Raw genomic sequence first — 20,166 nt, 5'->3', positions numbered from 1 at the left:
AGGAGACACTCTGCGTTAGATTTAAATATAAAAAGTGTTGAAAGATTTTTGGGGGGCCTCAGGACTTCATACGAAAGCAAACCAAATCTTGTGTCTGTCTGTCAATGTCATGTGGTTTTTACACAATGGCTTCAGGCTACATTTTTCAAAATGAGGTGCTTCCAAAATGAAATAGCAAAAAAATAATACACACATTAATGTAGTCAAATATCAGCACTGTACATTTTCTGAGGTAATGAGGTCCGATAGAAAACAGAAAACAAAGAAAAATGAGGTATGTTGACACGTGTGGAGGCTGAAAGTGCAATGAATCCATTAAACCCAAAGACACTCGTTTGCAGAAAAGCGGTTGGTAAATTCAGATGTTAGCAAAGCGACAGGAAATTAAAGTCTATGATTAAACGATCTAAAGAAGATGATATTACCCAAGGAGACTCCCCAAAAATCAAACCTGCCTTAGTTTTTCCATCTCTTATTATTTTTTGTGGTAGCTTGAACTTTTTTACTTTTGCTATCTTCACTAACAGTTGTGAACGTGCACTTCTTTGTTTACATCAACAAATGAAACTCCAGCCGCTCAGAGTTTGGCCTTCATATTGCTTAAGAGACACAAACATTTTAAAAACAGAAATCACCATCTCACTAGGAAAAAAGTTCATTTCACATATTTACAGAGCATAAAAAGAATGGAAATGGTGATTGTTCGTGCTGAAGCCTCACGTGATTTATCAGGATAAATCACACAATCTATTATTTGATCCTTTCATTTGCTTCCATGCATTCCTTCCTCTCCACTTGTTGTAAAACGAATTAAGAAGGGACAGATAAAAAGGTAGAGGTGAACAAAAAGATGATATAGAATAATTAAAAAGTTAAAAAAGTTTAGGATTTAAAAGGTTAAGGATGAGCTGCGGTGAAAAAATATACCTTGAGGGAAGAAGTACATAAAGTACAAATTTAGAGGAGATATTAATTATAACAAAGTGAAAACGATTAGAACATTATGCATTTAAAGAGCTGTGTGACAAATATCAAACATAATTGATCTATTTTTCTATATTATTCATGTCTCAGCAGGTAAGATAAACAAAACCTAATCATTAAAGCCCTTTATCAACAAACTACATGTTGAGTTACGGTAGTTAATTAAGGTGTCTGTCATCAGACAATAAACCCTTAGGATGAATTTTAGCTTTCAAAATCTGCAGGTAAAAAAAATGGTATATATATATATATATATATATATATATATATATATATATATATATATATATATATATATATATATATATATATATATATATATATATATATATATATATATTTATTATATATCATAATAATAATTCAGTAAATAAATGCAGCATAAGTACAAATAATAAGTAACCAAATAGAATGTTGAGTCAAAAGTAACTTCCGATGTCTCCAAATTTACTTTGAATTTCTAACATTTGACAACCCAGACAAGATATATCCCACCTGAAAACATGTGAAAAAAAGGAATCAGTAATAAACTGACTTAAAATTATGTACTTATTAAATCTAGTTTTTGCATTTAGGATGTCATTGTCTTCCTGTATTTGATTTTTTTCCTGGCAGAAATGATCTTCCATTACAGAGTTATTGAAATGTTTGTTCCCGCTCTCTCTATTGTGGCTGTGTTTGTTTGTCAGGAGGATACGGTGTATTAACACCAGGATTCTGATTTAGATTAGGAAGGAAGAAAGGAAATAAGGAAGCAGAGGAGTAAACCGTCTCTCTTGCTCTTTGCTCTTGTTTCACCATCAGTTGTGTCTAAAAAGTAAAAACTGTACAACAAAAGTAAAAAGGATACAAAGAGCTGAGATTCACATTCAAACACGATGCCACTGATGCACAAGAAGTTCATCTTCCTTTGTTTTCCTGCACAAGTAGTGACACAAGAATTCTAAAAGATTGTAATCCATGTAAATATAACCACAGAAATGCACTTGACAGTCACAAAAAATAGAGGAAAGGTGTCTGTTCATCAAAACAATAAAGGACACTTTAAAAACCACAACTCAGAGGTCTGTTCTTCTGGTTGGTGACAGTCCACACTGTACAGATCCAACACAAAAACACAAAATGTCAGGAGACAGGAAGTGGCGCTCCGAGCGTCTGGCTGCCGAGGCAACAAGTGTATTGCTTCTGGGCTTGAAGCACTTGCAGCAGCTGGCGCTCGTGTCTTGTTCAGGAGAAGGGATATTTTGAAGACGTGGAAGAGGAGGACGTGTGCGTTGTCCCTTCATTGCCTCCAGCCTAAAGCCTCTTCATCAGAAGCTGCTAGGTTATCAGATTTTTTTAATGTCTTCCGCCGTTGCAGCAAATCTTCCACCGCTGCAACAGCATGTCGATTCATCAGAATATAATAAAGTCAACGCAGCTGCCTCAATGATCAATTAATTGTTTTGAGTTGCTTGAAAACTGTGGGAACTTGCTGCTTTTCTTGGTTTGATATAACTAAAACTTCATTTTGGAGCTCTGTCTGCTGTGGGCACTTTGACGGCTTTCTGTTAAACAGACTATCAGTCGATCAATAGAGGAAGTAATCAATAGGTGCAATTCCCTCACATCTTCTGGTTCTCAGGTTGGGCTCAAACAGCGTTAATTATTTTCAGATTCTTGCGAATCCCTTATCAGATCCATTTAGTTTCAGCTTTTTCTTTTAAGTTAAAATAACTTTAAAGCCCCTGAAAACATGAAATAGTCACAATGAAAAAAGAAATATTAAAGTAGTAAAAATTCAAATTAAAAATTATTTGTTCTCTGAAACGACACAAACTTTTGACGTTTTTGTGTTTGTTACCAAAGAAAACGAGTTCCAAGGTGTTTTTGTCTCTGCCCATTACAAGCCCCTGCTAATCACATCTGTGTACCGCTCAAATCTGGCTTCAGGGAAAATCTGATGGACTTAAGATTTTAGGTTTGATTCAGTCTCAGGTCTGTGGATCCTCCTCTGGTATGGTTTTTATTCAGCTTTTCTAGGCCTGTGTCCTGGGGACCTGCCAGTTTCGATCCCAGTTCAGGACCGTTTCCCAGGGTGCTGGGTCCGGATGTGACTCTGGAGGCGTGTAGCCGAGTAGAACCTCTTGCCACATTCTGAACAGCGGAGCTGCGTGGTGGTGTGGGCAGGTGGCGATGAAGGGGACGGTGTGTCAGTGGTGGCATTTCCAGCATGAGTCTGGCGGTGAGCTTTTAGGAGAGACATCCGACTAAACCTCCGCCCGCACTCCTCACACTCTGACCAAACCCTCCGCCGCTTCTTCTACAAACACAAAAACATCATCAGACATCAGACAAACCTAACTGAAGAAGCTCAAAGATGAAAAGTAGAAGTCCTCTATTACCTTTCTTCCTTTTTCCTCTTCATCCTCTTCCTCTTCTTCCTCCTCTTCTTCCTCTGCCTCTCTGGTTGTCCGATCAGGCAGGTCAAAGCAATCTTGGCTGTCGGGGTTGCCGTCAGTTGCCACAGTGACCAGAGTTTCCTTGGCCTCTTCATCATCATCCTCCAGCAGCTGAGACGGTAGAGTCAGGAGGCGGTGAAGCATTGAGGCCGAGGACCGACGACCTGGTGGTACAAGCAGATTAAATCAGCAGGAGCATCTGATCTGAACCAATACATTTTCAGAATCCGTAATTAAATCTGGAAACATTTCAGACCCACTTTTGTGACCTTTAAATGAACAATCTAACAATGAATCATTTGCAGATTATGAAAGAAAATCAGTGTACGTGAAGTGTCCAGTGGGGGGCGCCAGAGAGACACTAACAAACAAACAAACAAACATAGTTGAAGACAAAATTATTTTCAGGAAATAGTGTGAAAAATATTATCAAGAAATTTAAAGCATGTCAGACAGAGCAGAACAAAACAGGAAGAGGTAGGAAATGAAACATTTGGAAGACTCTGGAAAGAAAACTAGTGACAGATGTGTCTAAAGTATGGGTCTCAAACTTGATTGATATTTTGTGGCCCCTCACTTGACATTAAAGTTTAGTGTTAGTGCGGCCTGTACATCTTTCTCACACACACTCATTTGCTGAGGCTTGCCCTGTGCATTTTAGATTGTTTTATCACTTATGAGCTGCCATAGCTCAGGCACGTGACAGCTTCTGGTGGTGTTTGTTGACAAGTTAGCCAAATTGGTCACGTGGATGGAACGTGATTAACTAAGAGGTTCTGAGGTTCTATGTTCTGAAGAACTGTTCATGTTCTGACCTGTTATTAATAAAGATTGAGAAGATTGGACCAGTTGTACTATTTTTTGGAATATTTGAAACCCTTATACTTGATGCGTCCCAGCCTCACCCAGACTCTACCCCCAGCGGCCCCCCAGGTAAATTGAGTTTGAGACCCCTGGTCTAAAGCCCTACCTGCCCAGACACTAGTAAATGATTTAGCCTTAAGAAAGTAGTGTGAAGTGTTTCACACATCAACATAATCAACACTTGTGGCCGCCCATTCTGAGTCCACCTGGCTGTGTGTTCACATCTGCTGGATCAGACATTACCCAGTTAATGTCTGGTGCTTTTGAGTGTTCACACGTGCAACCCAACCACCAGGTCCAGACAACACCTGAAGTGCAGTGCAGGTGTGAAACATAGTTTTTTATTCTAATTTTTTTTCCTTAGTTTTCACTTAGTTGTAATTGTTATATCTTAAACTATGTGTTTATTATAGAATCTATTAAACACGGTGAGGCCCCTTACCTGTGGGGCTGTGTTGAGTTCCAGGTGAGGGAGCGGTGACAGTGGTGGTGGTGTTGTTGGAGGTGTCGCTCTTCTGACTAACTGCAGGTTCATCATCATGAGAAAACACCTCCATGTCCTCCAGGGGAGTCCAGCGGGGGTCCTGCTGGGGGGAGGAGGGGGAGGGCTCCAAGGTGACTGAGGTGTTGGAGAGAGGTTCAGTATGCTGTGCCCCTCCCTCTCCTGTGCCACGTCCGCCTCCTCCGTCTGTCCCAACCTCCTTGATCTGCCAGACGTCACTGCACCACTTCTGACCAAAGACTTTGTCCAGAATGGGAACCCAGTCTTGAGCAACAGAGAGGACCGGCGGGCGCTCTGGGTCTGAGGAGGAGAACAGAATCAGGAAATGAGGAAGGTGCATTTAACCATTTACACATTACCCATTGCAGCTCCGTGGGTCACGGGTTGGTCTGATCATCTGACCACTTGCAGCAAACTTCCAATAAGACATCCCATTGTTTCAACTCAGATCTACATCATTGATGACTCACTGTTTGTCTCTGCCCTCTCTTTGGACATGGTGACATCTGACACCTCCTCTCTAGCGTCCTCTGAGCCACTGGGCGATGCAGAATCATTCTCAGACCCCCTCCTCCTCCCCCCTGGTCCGACTCCAGCTCCTCCTCTTCCCTTCTCTGCTCCCTTTCGATCAGGGGCCGTGCCCAGCTGCTTCTCCAGGACCTGCTGCTCTCTCTCCATCTTGGTGATCTCCAGCAGCAGGTCGTCAAAAGAGGCTTCCACAATCTTCGTTAACTCACGCACCGCAAAGTCCAGGACTTGCTCCATGACGGACTTCAGCTGGTCTGCAGGACAGAGGGGTCAGAATTAGGTCTAATATAAATAAATATCTGAGAATTTCTCTCAGTAACAGTCACATCCATCCATCAACCTTCTGAATGAAAGCTGCATGTATATGTAAACACTGCGCACAGCTTTAGATCCATGACATATGGATGATAGTAATAATAATAAGCACATATGTGAAGCTTTCATGGTGAAGTCATACAGTGAGTGAGGCTGAATTATATGTAAAGTTATATTAGTGTTCTTTGAGACAAAGAGTTTGGACACTTTATCCTGCCTCTTACAAAGCAACTCCAATTATTGATTTAAAATTAAATATACCAGACTACATGAGCCTCCTCAGTATTCAGAGATCAACAGGATGTGTGAACGGTCTGTCGTTTTTATTATCTGAAAACCTGATATTGTCAGTATGTCTGACTTTCTAAGACAGTTAGGTCTTTTTTATGCAGTTTTATTGATCTCATGTTATCTTGGTTAAAGTGTTCAGAACTTACAGTGACTTCTTTGTCTCTCTTGTTCTGACACTTATTCTCCATATTTTCATACAGACGTGCACTTCAGATCTGAGTACAAACTCCCCAGTGTGTATTTATCAGCCATCTGATCTGAGTCCATCACTCACTGATAACAGTCACGCTGATCTGACAGCAGATCACAGGACAAGCTGCAACTGCTCTCAACAACCTCATTATGTGCCATGATGAGTGGTTAATGGAGATGAAACGGAGTCTGTATCATCAGAAACTGACTCATTCTTCATGATGCATCATTTACATGTTTGGTTTGATCAATTTTTTTTCCATCTATGAAAAAACAGTTCAATCGTTTCTAAAGAGCTGTTTCACTGCTCCCTGACAGTATTCATCACTTTTGGGCACCTTGAACCCTTTTCAAAACTATTGGCAAAAGCAGAGAAGTGCTTGCTGAGGAGTGACTGAGTTAAACATCAGAAGAACTGACACTTTAATACCAAGCAGAAGGCAAACCTGTGAAAACATGTTAGTCTTTGTTTTTCCTATTATACTGTCAGTAGCGAAAGTAGCACACATGCTGTGGGTTTGGAGATGCTATAGTAACAGGAATAACAAGAGGAACATGTAGGTATTTAGTGTTTGAGTCAATGATCAGCAACATGTTACAGACAACCAGAATGCAAACTGCTCTGTTATAGCAGGCATAGAGAGGAGGAAACAAACTTATCTAAGAGGCTCAATGACAAACGTGGCATTCTGTACAAACAACTCAAGCTGAGTGTCTGTTGTTGACTTTATATTAACGTGTCATCACAATGTCCACATGTGAATGTTACTGTTATTACTGGTGAATTATGAGGGCTGCATCTCTTGTATGTATGTTGTAGCATTCCTCATACACACACTACATTCACAAAGGTTAACACGGCAGCTAACTTTGTTTGTTTAGTCTGATTGTTGCTCAGACTAAAAATGTTGGGTGCCTTCATCTCTCTCATGCTTAGGTTTACATAGCTTCAAAAAGCTAACATTAGCATTCATTATGTCATACTGTATTAAGTGAGGAAAATCCCCTCCTATGCTTACTCTGGTGTTCCTGTAGGAGGAGTCACTGGTTCTATATATAGACTTCTTGATCTTTGTTGAATTATCTATTTCATGTAAAAATAGAAATTCTCTACTAAAACTGTTTGTTTATGTTCAGTCTAAAAGACCTTCCGTTACAGCCAGTGATCATTGATTTTACTGATTTTTTTAGTACAATATATTAAGTTCATGCTGAATACTTTTTATCCATTTGTTTTCCTCACTGACTGATTCATTAATACATCAAATGAAACACAGGCTGGTGTGTTTGGACTAACTCTGTACATGGTTCCCTGGGCAACAAGCAACAACAAATCTTTTCATAGTGGCGCTTGGGATCAAAGAGGTGGCAACAGTTTCACCATGACACTGAGCTGGTAGCTTGATCACTCTCTACCCTCAATGATATGAGGTGATCAAATCAATCATTCTTTAGTTACACAGTATTGATTGAATCTTGACTTCTTGATGGTTGGTTATGTTTCGTTTTTCAGGTAGAAAGTGAACACTGCTGAATGTATTTTTATATCCCTGCTGTACAGATAAATGTGTGAACAGAGATGAGTCAGTGTCTGATGGAGTCTGAGGTGAGTGTTCGCTGGCACATTGTTGGCGGATACGGGAATCTGAGACTACAGGCTCAGGCTATCCATAGGACCACATGTTCACATGTATGTCTGGTCATGGTCATATGATCACAGGGTGTGGGGCCATCAGAGGTCAGAGCCGCACTTTTGAATTACAGCCACATGGGTCTATGTGGGCAGTAAAAGGTAATAAATCATCTAGGATACAGTTCCAACCTTTATTTTTAACTCTGAATCCCAAGCCCGCAACCATTCATTGCCATCATGTCAGAGATTGTTAACCACTGAGGAGCAACGAATGAGGAAAGACACATGCCTGTCAGTTACTGTGGAGTCATCCTCATAAAAAGGTCAAACCTGCAATGTGAACCATGAAATATTTTTTTTTACAGCGTCTGTCTAAGCAGCAGAGCTGAGAAAGCTGCACCACATCTACAATAATTTGCTTTTCTTGACATTTTTTTTTTAACATTGTGACCTCCACATCAAATTTTTTTCAGATTTCTGACATGATTCATTATTCTCATTTTTAAAATATCATATGGCATTGCAGTGAGTTTACAGTGCAGGTGCATTGCATTATATTATGATGGAGTTCCATCTAAGCAACACTGTGTCAGGCTCAGTCAGGACCCCTGCAATCATCATTCGGATTCTCCTGTCCACATGTGAGCCATAGCCGTTTCTGGGTCTGGGACCACTACAAACCTCGACAGCTTTTCTTTTTAGCCCCCCCCCCCCCCCCCTCCATCTTTTGTCTCTCGCCACAGTGAACCAATATGAGAGAAAAAGCGTAGCCTATGTTCCACCCATGTAGCGGCACAACCTTTAACCTGGACGTGTCGAGGCCATGGCCTCATTAAATTATTGTATGTGTGTGCGTAACTGTTATTCTGACCATAATGTTTGAATGTCGCAACCAAAAGCTGATGCCAACGGACGTGATTCGCCATCGCCTATCTGACGTCACCTTCTGTCCTGAGAGGGCCTCTGGTTGTGTCCATGGGGTGTCATGGCGGTGGCCTGGTTTTTGTGGCAGGGGAGGGTGCGTGAGGAAGCTTTGCGTGTCAGCTGTGGGTTTGCGTTCGAGTGAGCAGATGTGTGCATGCATGCGAGAGGGTGATAGCGTCTTTCTTTTATGTAGTTCTCACGTGTCTCTGCATGTGGATGTGTCTGTAATCTGCTGCACTGCTGCATGCATGTGTTTGCGCTGCTGCAGCCATGCAGCTGAAACACACCCAAACAAACAACAGCGCGTCTGACTGAGAGCGACCGACATCTCTCGAGGATGCCTGCTTGTTTCTGATGTCAGCCCTGTTCTGGAGGATTGCCATCTCATCCAACCACATTTCCTTTATATTTTGCCTCATTTTATACATTTAACTCCTGTTTTTTTCTTGCCTAACTGATTAATCTGTTTCTTAAGGAAAAAATTACTTGCTTTTACACCACTAACACACAATAAAAGCTAGCCAGTCACCATGGCAATACCTTCACCTTCACACCGAGTGCCCCATGAACCCACCAAGAAGCACTTTTATGGGTGTATTGTCCCCCATCAACACTACTCTATTCATTCATAGGAGTAATAATAATTGCTGTGGAGTTAAGTTTTTAGTACATTTTTGTTAATTCGTAAACGATCTTAATCTGGATACTGAAGGTTTCAGCTGAGTGGAAATACATAGAATTCAGTGATGAAGAGAAAGAGGTGGTGTATCGTGCATGAAATTACACCTGCATGCTAGATGTAGTAGACCGTAGTGAAGGCGGAGGTCAAGGTGGCCGCTCTCACTATAAAGCACTGCGGAAAATCCTGCTGTTGTTTCCCAGTAAAACTGAAGTTACATCTTGGTAATATGGAAGGTATTATCTTGTTCTTTTCTTTTTCCCCCCTAGGAGCCAAATGTGTTATATAGTTTTTTTTTTAAATATAGGGGGTCTATATTATAGCTATTAGAGAATAATAACACACATTTGTTATCAGCATTTCTGATTTAAATCCAGCTGTCCCTGTTTTAACCTGAGCTGTTCAGGGTTGTAAAAAAATGTAAACTCTACCTGAGTGGCCAAAACATGCTGTTGTGAAGTACCACACATGTCAAAGTAATAAATAAATCAGTACCAGAATCCAACTATGACATCAGTATTGATGATGAAAAATATTTTGTGGTAGCATCTTCTCTAAGCACTTTGATCCTGGTTCACTTTTAGAATTGGACACTTTTAGACTGCTCTGTCTGCTGTGGAGCTGTGTGTGTGTGAAATTTCCTTCACCCTACGCTGACCACTGTGTGACTGTATTTTATTAAAGTAAGGGTCTTAGATGTTTGTGTCTGCACAATACTTTGGTATAATGTTTATTAGACGACTTTAGTCTCCGTCTGAATTTCCTGCCGATGATCTTTGTGCCCCGTAGCTTCCCTTTGATGCCCGAGGCCTCAGCTGGGCCCGAAATACTACTCTGCATGGAATAACGAACACTGCACACCTGGAGACATATCTGGCTTTCAGTGGTTACTTCCTTGACGCATTCGAGTACTGCTGTATAAATCTGCCTTGGCACCTGTTAACACCACTGAAAGACTTGCTGAATATCTGAATACTTGCCGCCTGTTTTAAAGGGTCGTCTAGCCTTTTTTTTTTTTTTTTGCGCCTCAGCTCTTTTTTTTCCTCCAACGAAAGGCAGATTAAATCTCCCCAGGGTCTGTGGTGAAATCGGCCCACCATCCTGTTGAACATGAGGCCATTTTCCCTCCCTGTCTGCTGCAGTCTGTTGCCTCTTTGTCCTGGCACCCCTCCCCACTACCACCAGCCCTCCATTCCAAAGGAGGACATGTCAAGGAAAGCTGTAAATCTTATTTTATGACCTACAAGCTTCTGGACTTGAGGTCTCTTTCTTTATTTTCAATTCTGCACCATCTTTGATTTTCAGCCCAAGTCGCTCGGCCTGCAACTTTTCCTCATTAACCTGTTCTGTCAAAGCCTTCAAAGTAGGTATGTTTGACATGACACCCAGACGTGGTATTTCTGTGAAAGGACGCAGCGCTGCATAACTGTGAGAGTAGTAACAACCTCTTTGTGGTCATTATATCCTGCTTCACCTCCATTCTAGACCAATTAAAGCCCAATTAAAAAGTTGCCCTGGCACATTTCAGGCCGTCATACTGCTAGTGGGGCCACTTCTCTGGTCTGTCCTCACACTGAGGATCCTTTGTCTTGTTCAACATGTCAGGAAGGCCATGAACCTTGGTTTGTATCACCTGCAGGCCTCACTTTCCTCACTCTCTGCTGCTCAGTTTACTCATAAAGCCTTAACGCGGCCTGCTGCGTTACGCAATGCCGCTTACCGTGCAGTTTGAGGCTGAGAAGGAGGGAGGAGTGCCCGGACAACTGTTTGTTTGTGTCTGTTTGCCAGTATTGTGTGTGTTGTATAACGACTGCCTACCCACGACTCGTCCTCGCTGCTCCAGCCGGCGTGCGTCGGTGGGTACACCGGGCTCGGTGGCCTGCCCTCCGGGGGCGTGTAGCTGCTGCTGCGGCTCGGGCTTTGTCCTGCCGCTCTCCACCGTCTCTTCGCCCGCCGCTTTGCCAGTTTTGTTCTTACCAGCCACCGGGGAGCCTCCGCTGTCGGACGCGTTGACTCGGCCCCGGCTCTCCCTCGACTGCAGCTGGACGCGGAGCCGGCGGTTTTCCTGCTCCTTCATGGCCGTCTCCAGCAGCAGGGCGTTCAGGCTGCAGCCCACCGTCTTGCTTATTTCCTGGACGGCGAGCTGAACGACTTGCTCCAGCACGGACTCCAGCTGGCCCTGGAAAAACGAAATGTACACGGCCCCGTTCATGTTGTCGCCCCCTCCGGTAAAAGGGCTCTCTCATTCTTCTGCACCCAATGTCCCCCAGCCCTCCCCCTACCCTGAGTCCCCAACGGAAAACTGGGTAAAAGTCCCCGCTGCGCTGCTCCGGCGGCTGGTCGGCTCCTGCGGCTGCTGCTGCTTGCTTTCTCTACCGCGGAGCTCAGCCACTCCGGAGGCTACCGGAAAGACCCGAGTAGAAGCGCAACAGCATTTTCCCGCCCACATGTCTTGGCCCGCGCGCTGTGTGCACGCTCGCGCCCTTGCAGTCATCCACGCCATTTTGGATTTCAGAAAATAACATCAGTTATCCCAAATGCCAGACTGCTGTTATTACTGCAGATCACCTCAGACGGTGACACACACAGGCTGCTCCAGGTGCACAGCATGGGCCTCAGCATCTCCGCATCCTCATATTGGCTGTATTTACCTCACAATAATAGTTTCCTGCCGACATTGCAATTAATAAACATGTTTGTATTCTTGACAACTTTGCAAACAAAACAAATAATTTCAAGAAGTTGGTTGTTGTGCCACAATTTGCGGGAAGGGAAATTAAAATAAAAGACAATCCACATTCTGGCCTGCAGCAGGCCTCTGTTCTGTTTGCCTCCCCCTCCTGCAGATTATACCGTGCATCCATTTTCCATGCAGTCTGCGTCAGTCAGTAGCCTACAGTGAAAGGAGATGACCTTGTGTTTCCTCCGTTTGTGCTCCTGTACAGTAAAACACACTGTAAATTACTCTTATGTAACTTCTGAAGCGAGAACAATACCAGCTTCAGATCCAGTGACAAACAAGCCTGGGGTTTCACCAGGTTGGTGAAAGATTGACCAATGAGGCCACAATTACCGGCTGCGTGTGGCTCCCAGATGTGTTTCTATTATTAACAAACATCGGTCTTTTCTTCTGTTTAAGTATTATACCTTCTGTTTGAAGCATCACACCCATCCAACATCTGGTACCAAGGTTATGTGTGAGTATAAGGCAGTTTAGAGGCTGATTACACACCTGCAATCTAAGTAAAGTCTAATTCTGCAGTGTTAATCTTCTGATGTCTTAGCTCAGAGGAGCATCTGCAGGTTATCAGTGTATTAAACTGTGGTTAATAATAAAATAGTCAATATATCTTTTTGTGTCACTAAGGGTTAAATTCTTGTTTTTTTTTAATATAGTGAGACTTTAGTGAAGCAGACTGCAGAGGGTTCGTGCTGCAATGAGGGATCCTGTGTGCAGTAATGTTGGTGGTTTTGTTTGGGCCTCACTGGCCCTTTAATTCAGCATTACGTCAGTGACAACACGATGCAGCCTCCTCCCTCCTCCTCGCGCCTTCCCCTCTCCCCCTCCTCCCCCCTGGTTCTGATTGAGTGCATGCCGCAGCGGAGCGACACTCCCCCCAAAAAATCCTGCGCTTCTTCGCTGGTCGTTACGGTAATGAGGTAGAAGAGGAGCCGGAGAAAGAGGGCGGGGCCTTCATGTCGATCATCTGCGGCTTTGTTGTTATTGAGGAGCTGGGGAGGCCGAGCTGCACCTGCCCTCCCTCCACGCGGTCACCGGTCCCTCTGTGGCCGGCAGTGTGAAGTCCTGTGGCCCCTTGGAGCTCCAGCAGCGGCCTGCTGAGGGGTTGGAAGCTGGTTTTAATGAGTGAATTAGCCTCATCAGTCTGTTCAAAGTCCTGCAGAGAGAAGTGGCGGGGAAGTGGTTTAATCATTTCCTTCATATTTCTGCCTCAGTGACTCCAGATGAAAATACACATTTAGAAAGTGTGGGTGATCAGACTGAGATTTTTCACTTCCTGTGTCTGTTTTATGAAACTCCTGGCTTAAGATGAAATGTTTAAAGGCCTGTAAAAGTTGATGAAGTCACCATGTTCCAAAGGGCCTAGAAAAGCCTGCACAGTCATAAAACGACCAAATATATAGAAGCCTATTTATGACAAGAGCTACACAAATGTGAATTAAATGAAAAAGCACAATTGACTTATATCAAGAGTATAAAATAGGAAGTAAAGATGTGCTACTTATGTCATCAAAATACATTATGAAAGCAGTATGACTACTTTACTATGAACTGAAATCAAATGTGTTAGTATTATTATTGTGTAAAAAGTCATCAAAAAGTAAAGAAACAATATTAAGAAGTCTACAGTCTTTATTAAACCCATAATACCAAAATTCAACAATTTTAGTTTTAGTGTCACTGTTTATAGGAATTTCAATGCTGAAATTCTGAAACTAAACTTCCAGAATCTGTTTTAACTCTGCTTTACTTCCCCCTTTCTGCATGTTTATCTTAAACACTTTCATCTGTGTGCTGCAGTGTTTTTACCCTGTCAGATGTTTCTTGGTTTTTCCCCCCAGGGATGATTCAAAGTTTCATCTTCCTCGAACAAAGAAGGGCTGACCTTGACTTCTGGCATACAGTCTGGAGGTTTTGGCTGACGTGGACCAAGCAGCCGGCCTTCTTCCTGCAGCAGAAGGCCCCTGCACACTTTTATGAGGCGTGTGTGCCCGTATGGGCCTGTATACACTGATCCTATAGGCTGCTGCCACAGAGATGTTATTGTCTTTGCTTTGGATACTCGCCCGTCTTTAGAAACGCTTGTTTCTCAGACGCTGGCTTAGAAATGATCCTGAGAGAAAACATATGGCTCCTGTAGGGGAAACTAAAACTGCGGGCGACGCTGTAGGATGAATGAAAATAATAACAAAGAGCAGAGTAGCAAAGTGCATCATGGGAAAATGGTTTAAAAAAACATTTTGAGCTTAAAGAAAAAGCAGAACTGTGTAACTGTGATTGTATTATTCATTTTATTTTGTGTCTTGCTGTTGTTATTGAGGATTAAAGGCTTCATTTATCATCAGCTCTTCCACTGCACCTCACCTTTTCCTACAAAACAAAGCACTTCTGAGAAAATTTTTTTGTCTTTTGCAGAGGTCACAGTGATCTTTGACCTTTGAGCACCAAACACCAAAATGTCCTGAAGACATTTCTCGCATGACGTGTTCTGGTTAATGGATTATGGATAGGTCATGTTTGCACTCCTGCTGCAGCAGTCTGACTGTCTGCGGTGGACGCATGAGCAGCTCTGATGGCTGCGAGATTCATTTTTCCCCCCACCTGCGTCTGCAGGCTAAGTGAACACGTCTGTACCTGTTGCCTGCACAAACATGAAGGTTATGTAACAAATGAAGCACATCTGTGGCAGCTGGACTTCTGCAGACACTCAGAGGAAATTATTTTTTAAACACCATAACAGAAAACAGAAAACTGCTTTGTTTTCAAAGGGTTTCATGAATTATTAAAGAGGGGATGAAATAAACATCTGACTTTTACTGCTCATAATCTCCTGTGCTTCCTGACCTGTGTTGTCTTTGCCAGCAGTTAGAAGTCGAGGTCTAGTTTTATTAAGATCAAAACCTTCAGCACCACTGACCCAGAGTAAGATGTTAAGAAGTAAAAAACAAAACAAACTCCACCATTCCATGTTAAACACCCCAGTTCATTATTATTTAACATCATCTGAACGCAGCTTATTTCTGAAAAGCTGTTTAAACACTGCATGGAAATAGACTTTTAGACTTTAAAACCACTTGAGATAAATTCATTCTATAAATATATATAAATAAGCTCAGTCGTGCCTTTTGTTTATATTATCTGTAACATCAAAACAACTATAGTTGTCACTGTGTATGTGACATGAAATAAAGTGTGTGTGTGGCTAACAGCACTATCACTGAGGCATCATTTAATCTCATAAAGTCACTGCAGAGACAAACAGCGTTCGTCGCTGCCATCTATGATAACCTGCTGGAGTGTGTGTGTGTGTAGTGGACTGAGTTTGTGAGGACCAGTTAGAGTTTTAGACGTTGTGTGTGGCCCCTCAGAGGGCTTCTGAGAGTCCAGACTTGGCTGTAGGGTTATGGGGTCAGAGGACGCAATGTGTTAATGAGGGTCCTCATAAAGATAGAAGAAACATGACAAAGTGAGCATTTAGAAATAACAAACACACTATGATACACATATATGCAGAATACACACACACACACACACACTGCCCTTCAACCTGTGTCCAAGGTGAAATCTTCCATCAGCTGCAGTTTAAGAGAAGACCAGCAGGGGGAGGTAAAGACAACACAGAGGACAAATATTTTGATATTTTAATTAATTACAACCTAAGTGTGCATTCATGTCCATATTATTTTACTACTAAACAATAGCACTTTATTTATTTATTTACTTACTAACTTTTAGTCAAATGAAAGAGTCAGTCACTTTCTCAGTGTATTAGAGCATCTTTAGAATATTTGCTGTATTTTCCCTCTTTTAAATTGGAGCTGTTTTCAGCTGTTTGGCATTTATTACATTATATTTTGAGAGTAAGAGTCCGAAGAGTCTGGATTTGTTGTGTTTTCACACAGTGTTGTGTTTGGTCAGCAGGAGCAGGATGCTGAGGAGTCACTACAGTTCCTGCAGCAGCAGCAGGACGGCAGCCTGGAAGGGACAGAAGCAGCCTGAACAGCTGATGGTGCTGCTCAACATTCCAACAAACTTTGTAAGACTCTCTGAAAACGATCTGACCTCATCCTCCATAAACGATAAAGCTTCTGCTCATTTCCACTGCCTCCATGCTGCTGAAGAGATGCAACCCTCATCTCAGGTTATTTCACAAAAAGAGAAACAAAAACATTTTTTTATTTTCTATATTCACATTTTGTCTAAATTGTGTGTGGGTTTTTTTTTTTTTACATTTTTTGTGATCATTCATTTTTTGTACTGAGTCAGGACATTTTGTTGGAAAAACTTGGTGGTTTCAGAGTGATGACAACAGTCTCACTTCCACTGCAACTGTTTCTGCTGAGTCCAGAGGTTCTACACAACAACACAACTTCCTGAACACATGTACACAGACACTACATAAAGCACACACACACACACACACACACTGGTACATTTTCAACTTGAAATATTTCACATTTCAACATGTATTGACCATCTGTTCCTATTCTACACTTTTTTGATGAACATGTTCATGTTTTTTGACCTTTTTATTTTCTATTTCTATTCCCTATATATTTTATATATTCTTTTTTTATATGCAACACAGTACAAAAAAGACAACAAAGAAATAAAATTTCTCTCTGTAAATACAATTTCTTGAAAAGTTAAAAATGAAATTTAGTTTCCACTTAGAGTCCAATTTAGAGTCCACTGACTGGGTTCCTGCCACTTCCTGTGTTTAGAACTATATCACTTGATAGAGTTTTTGGAGGTGTGATCACACGCTAACACTAATAAATGTCTTACAAAGTGTTTTTAAGTTCCTCCCACACCTCAGACATTAAACTTTACAGACTCACTGTCAGTTCATCATAAAGCTCCGTCCTCTGCAGCAGGTGAGTCTCTTCGCATCATTTCGACTTTTGTCAATACATATGAGCTGTACTTTAGTTATGTCATTATATGTGCTTCAGCCCAATATGTGAATACATAAAAGAAGTTAAATTTTGTATTAGAAGTTAAGCAAAATTGCAATTAAAAAAAAAAAAATTATTTGATTGATTCCTAAACTTGATTAATCATTCAGTGTGAATTAGATTTTGACCTAATGTTTAATAACCTGGTCTGAAAAGCAGTTTATTATTTTCTGAGTTATTAATTAAAAGTGTATGAATTCTTTTACATTTTTTGTATTTTTCAGCATTAAAAATGAATTTTCCCTCAAGAAAAGTCAAAAAAGATTTTTGTAGAAAGTGGTAAGATAATAAAATAGTAAAGATTTATGATCATCTTTACCTCTTTCTCTTTAGCTGTGATGCTCTCCTCCACCTTCCTCCTCCTCTTCCTCCTCCTGCCTCTCTGTCTGGGCTGTCAGACCGGCTCCTTCTCAGAATGTCAGCAGGCTCCCTTTGTCCCGGGTCACAACCTGGTCGGTGAGGGTTTTAATGTGGTGAACATGAAGACAACAGGGGCCAGCGTGGTCAACATCAAGGATTTTATGGAGGGAGGCAAGCAGGGGAACTGCACCTTGTGCTACAACCGCCTTCTCAACAAGGTCTCATTAAGTTCAACCGGATTGTTCACAAATATGTTGTCCTCTTGTAAAACCATAGTAACACACTTTACTCCTCAAACAGACCCAGAAACTGCCAGTGTCCGTGCTGGATTGGCGGATCAAGGTCAGTATATTCCATCTGTACAGTATAAGACGTCTTTTCATTAGCTTTCTGGTTTTTGGATGACATTATTCGGGTGTTTGGAAATGATTTCAGCCTGAATGATGTGTCTACCAAGTCTGTGTGGGTCATGCTTGGAACAGACATTTTGTTAGCTGTGGATTTGTGAATAGAATTATCTCCCAGCATGCTCTTTGGCCACAGGTCTACTGCCATCATAGACTGAGCAGTCAGATATTTGAGTCCAGCCAGTCAGTGATGAAGGAGACAAGCTCATCTATCAGTTCCAGCTGGAAGGTCAGTGACCTCTGTACTCCACTTGGCCTATACTTACTTTGTTTTCAGTGTGCTGGTGTCAATTGTGCATTATAACTCAGGTGGGGCTCAGTGTAGCTGGACTTGCTGGGTTTGCCATCGGAGGATCGCACTCCTCTTCATCACTGTTTGCAGAAACTCGAGGCAGGAAAGACAAGTTCTCCTTTGTCACCCAGGATTTCAAATGCAAATACTACACGTGAGTAATTAATTTCTCATGTCAGTGTGGCTAATTAACCCTTACTTACTTACTATTACAATCTGTGTCCTGTTAGCTTTAGCATGTTAGCAAGATATCATATTTGAATCTATAATGACATGGATCCTGTTAGCTTGAGCCCCATTATGCCTGACATTTGTTTACTCCAACATCAGTCTTAGCATAATATATGTGCTTTAGCCTCAGTATCATGCAGTTACAAGCTCACAGGATGAGTAAAGCCTTTTCTGAATCCTGTCTGCTTCCTTACCTTCAGTTTCCGCCTTCGTTCCACTCCTGCACTGAGTAAAGAGTTTGAGGAATCCCTCAAAAATCTCCCATCCACCAACCTGAAGAACACCACGGCCTTCCAACAGTTAATTAACATCTACGGGACTCACTACATCCGCAGGGTCCAGCTTGGAGGTCGAGTGCATTCCATTACAGCTGTCCGGACCTGTGAGGCCGCCATAAGCTCACTGTCGGTCCATGCAGTCAGCACTTGTCTGTCCATTGAAGCCAGTGCAACCATTAAAGGTGTCACCCCCAAAGCTTCTGCTGAGTTCTGCTACAAAAAAGGTAAAAAACTTAAAAATGGAGCTACTTTCAGCCAGGCCTTCAGTGACCGGACCACAGAGGTCCAAGGAGGAGATGGAGATATAGCGGACATCCTCTTTAATCCCAAGGCTGATGCATACAAGAAGTGGCTTAGTTCCCTGAAGAGGATTCCAGGTGTGGTGTCCTACCAGATCAGCCCCCTGCACTTGCTGGTGTGTAACAAATTCAGTTGTGAAGTTTATTGTTGATGTTTGTCATTGTTAGGCTTAAGCTGTAGGGTAAAGGATGTGCAGACAACAGCTCTGCTCTTTGTTTTTTTTTCCTGTAGATTACAGACAACCCCATCTTACAGTCCTCCTTACGAGATGCCATCAGTCACTACATCCGCAAAAATGCCAAACCTCTAAGCTGCTCCGCCAACTGCAAAATCGGCAACAGGAAACAAGACTGCGCATGCCAGTGCAAAGGACACCGCATGGTCGATGCCAACTGCTGCCCTGCTGAGCCTGGTGTGGCGAAGATGAATGTGACGGTGGTCCGAGCTGAGGGGTTGTGGGGCGACTATTTCACTAAGACCGACGCATATGTTAAAGTCTTGTATGCTAAACAGGGGGCCACAACACCGGTGATCTGGAACAATGACTTCCCCTATTGGAACTATTTGATTCGCTTTGAAACTGTCAACCTGCGACACAAACAGTAAGTAATGCTACCTCAGCTACTACAACTATTAAGTAAGTATATTTAAATCACTATATTGGACTCTGACCACATATATATTTTACATAGTGTATGCTGCAGAACATCCTCCTAAACATATTTGCACCGATGTGCGTGTTTCTCTCCGTAGACCTGTTTATTTTGAGGTTTGGGACCGGGACAGTGTCTGGGATGACGACCTGCTGGGGAAACCCTCAGTCATCCCAACAGTGGGTCTAAACGTCAAGAAGTTGCAGTTGAATCACGGCTCACTGACGGTCAGGCTATCAGTGGAGTGTGCTCCCAGCCTGCAGGGGTCGCTGTGTGAGCAGTACCTTGCATCGCCAAATGACGAAGGTTCAATGGGATACTCGAAGAAGGATCACTGGGGTTCAGGAAGGCCTGGACAGGAAGGAGCACATGGCAACTTGCTTTGATTGCATCTGCACTCTGTCTCTACGCTTGCTTATTAGAACATTTTCATTAGATGGTCAAGATCAACAAGTTTCACAAAGTTAAAACTTGTTCAAATGTTCCAATTCTTCGTGTGTTACGAACTGCTTAATGTGAATTAACATATACACCAATAAATAAAATGTCTGCTGGACTTTAATTGAGGCTCTGATTCTGTTAACGTTACTGACA

General features: G+C 42.3%; 2 protein-coding genes across 2 annotated transcripts; one reads left to right on the top strand and one right to left on the bottom strand.

The window, feature by feature from the left end:
* Positions 1 to 1,335: 1,335 nt before the first annotated feature.
* LOC114440057 (zinc finger protein 648) lies at positions 1,336 to 11,698 on the bottom strand. Its single transcript, XM_028412326.1, has 5 exons — positions 11,172 to 11,698; positions 5,262 to 5,573; positions 4,732 to 5,091; positions 3,369 to 3,589; positions 1,336 to 3,286 (listed from the first exon to the last, which is right to left on the bottom strand). The coding sequence occupies exons 1-5, from the start codon at positions 11,563 to 11,565 to the stop codon at positions 3,044 to 3,046; spliced, it is 1,530 nt and encodes a 509-aa protein (XP_028268127.1). The 5' UTR covers positions 11,566 to 11,698; the 3' UTR covers positions 1,336 to 3,043.
* Positions 11,699 to 17,389: 5,691 nt separating this feature from the next.
* prf1.3 (perforin 1.3) lies at positions 17,390 to 19,958 on the top strand. Its single transcript, XM_028412129.1, has 7 exons — positions 17,390 to 17,629; positions 17,712 to 17,753; positions 17,955 to 18,047; positions 18,128 to 18,264; positions 18,542 to 19,034; positions 19,151 to 19,521; positions 19,673 to 19,958. Exons 1-7 carry the CDS (start codon positions 17,390 to 17,392, stop codon positions 19,956 to 19,958), a joined length of 1,662 nt encoding a protein of 553 aa, XP_028267930.1.
* The last annotated feature ends 208 nt before the right edge of the window (positions 19,959 to 20,166 follow it).

The sequence above is a fragment of the Parambassis ranga genome, chromosome 8, assembly GCF_900634625.1.
Source record: "Parambassis ranga chromosome 8, fParRan2.1, whole genome shotgun sequence".
NCBI lineage: Eukaryota > Metazoa > Chordata > Actinopteri > Ambassidae > Parambassis > Parambassis ranga.
Note: the sequence above shows the minus strand (reverse complement) of the source record. Positions and strands in the feature narration are given on the sequence as shown.

Excerpts from the sequence above, each read along its gene's own strand:
- prf1.3 (XM_028412129.1), top strand. The coding sequence starts at position 17,390 with ATGCTCTCCTCCACCTTCCTCCTCCTCTTCCTCCTCCTGCCTCTCTGT. Across the intron at positions 17,630-17,711 it reads ACAACCGCCTTCTCAACAAG|ACCCAGAAACTGCCAGTGTC; the intron begins GTCTCATTAAGT and ends CTCCTCAAACAG. Across the intron at positions 19,035-19,150 it reads TCAGCCCCCTGCACTTGCTG|ATTACAGACAACCCCATCTT; the intron begins GTGTGTAACAAA and ends TTTTTCCTGTAG.
- LOC114440057 (XM_028412326.1), bottom strand. The coding sequence starts at position 11,565 with ATGAACGGGGCCGTGTACATTTCGTTTTTCCAGGGCCAGCTGGAGTCC. Across the intron at positions 5,092-5,261 it reads AGAGAGGGCAGAGACAAACA|ACCCAGAGCGCCCGCCGGTC; the intron begins GTGAGTCATCAA and ends TCTCCTCCTCAG. Across the intron at positions 3,590-4,731 it reads AACTCAACACAGCCCCACAG|GTCGTCGGTCCTCGGCCTCA; the intron begins GTAAGGGGCCTC and ends TTGTACCACCAG.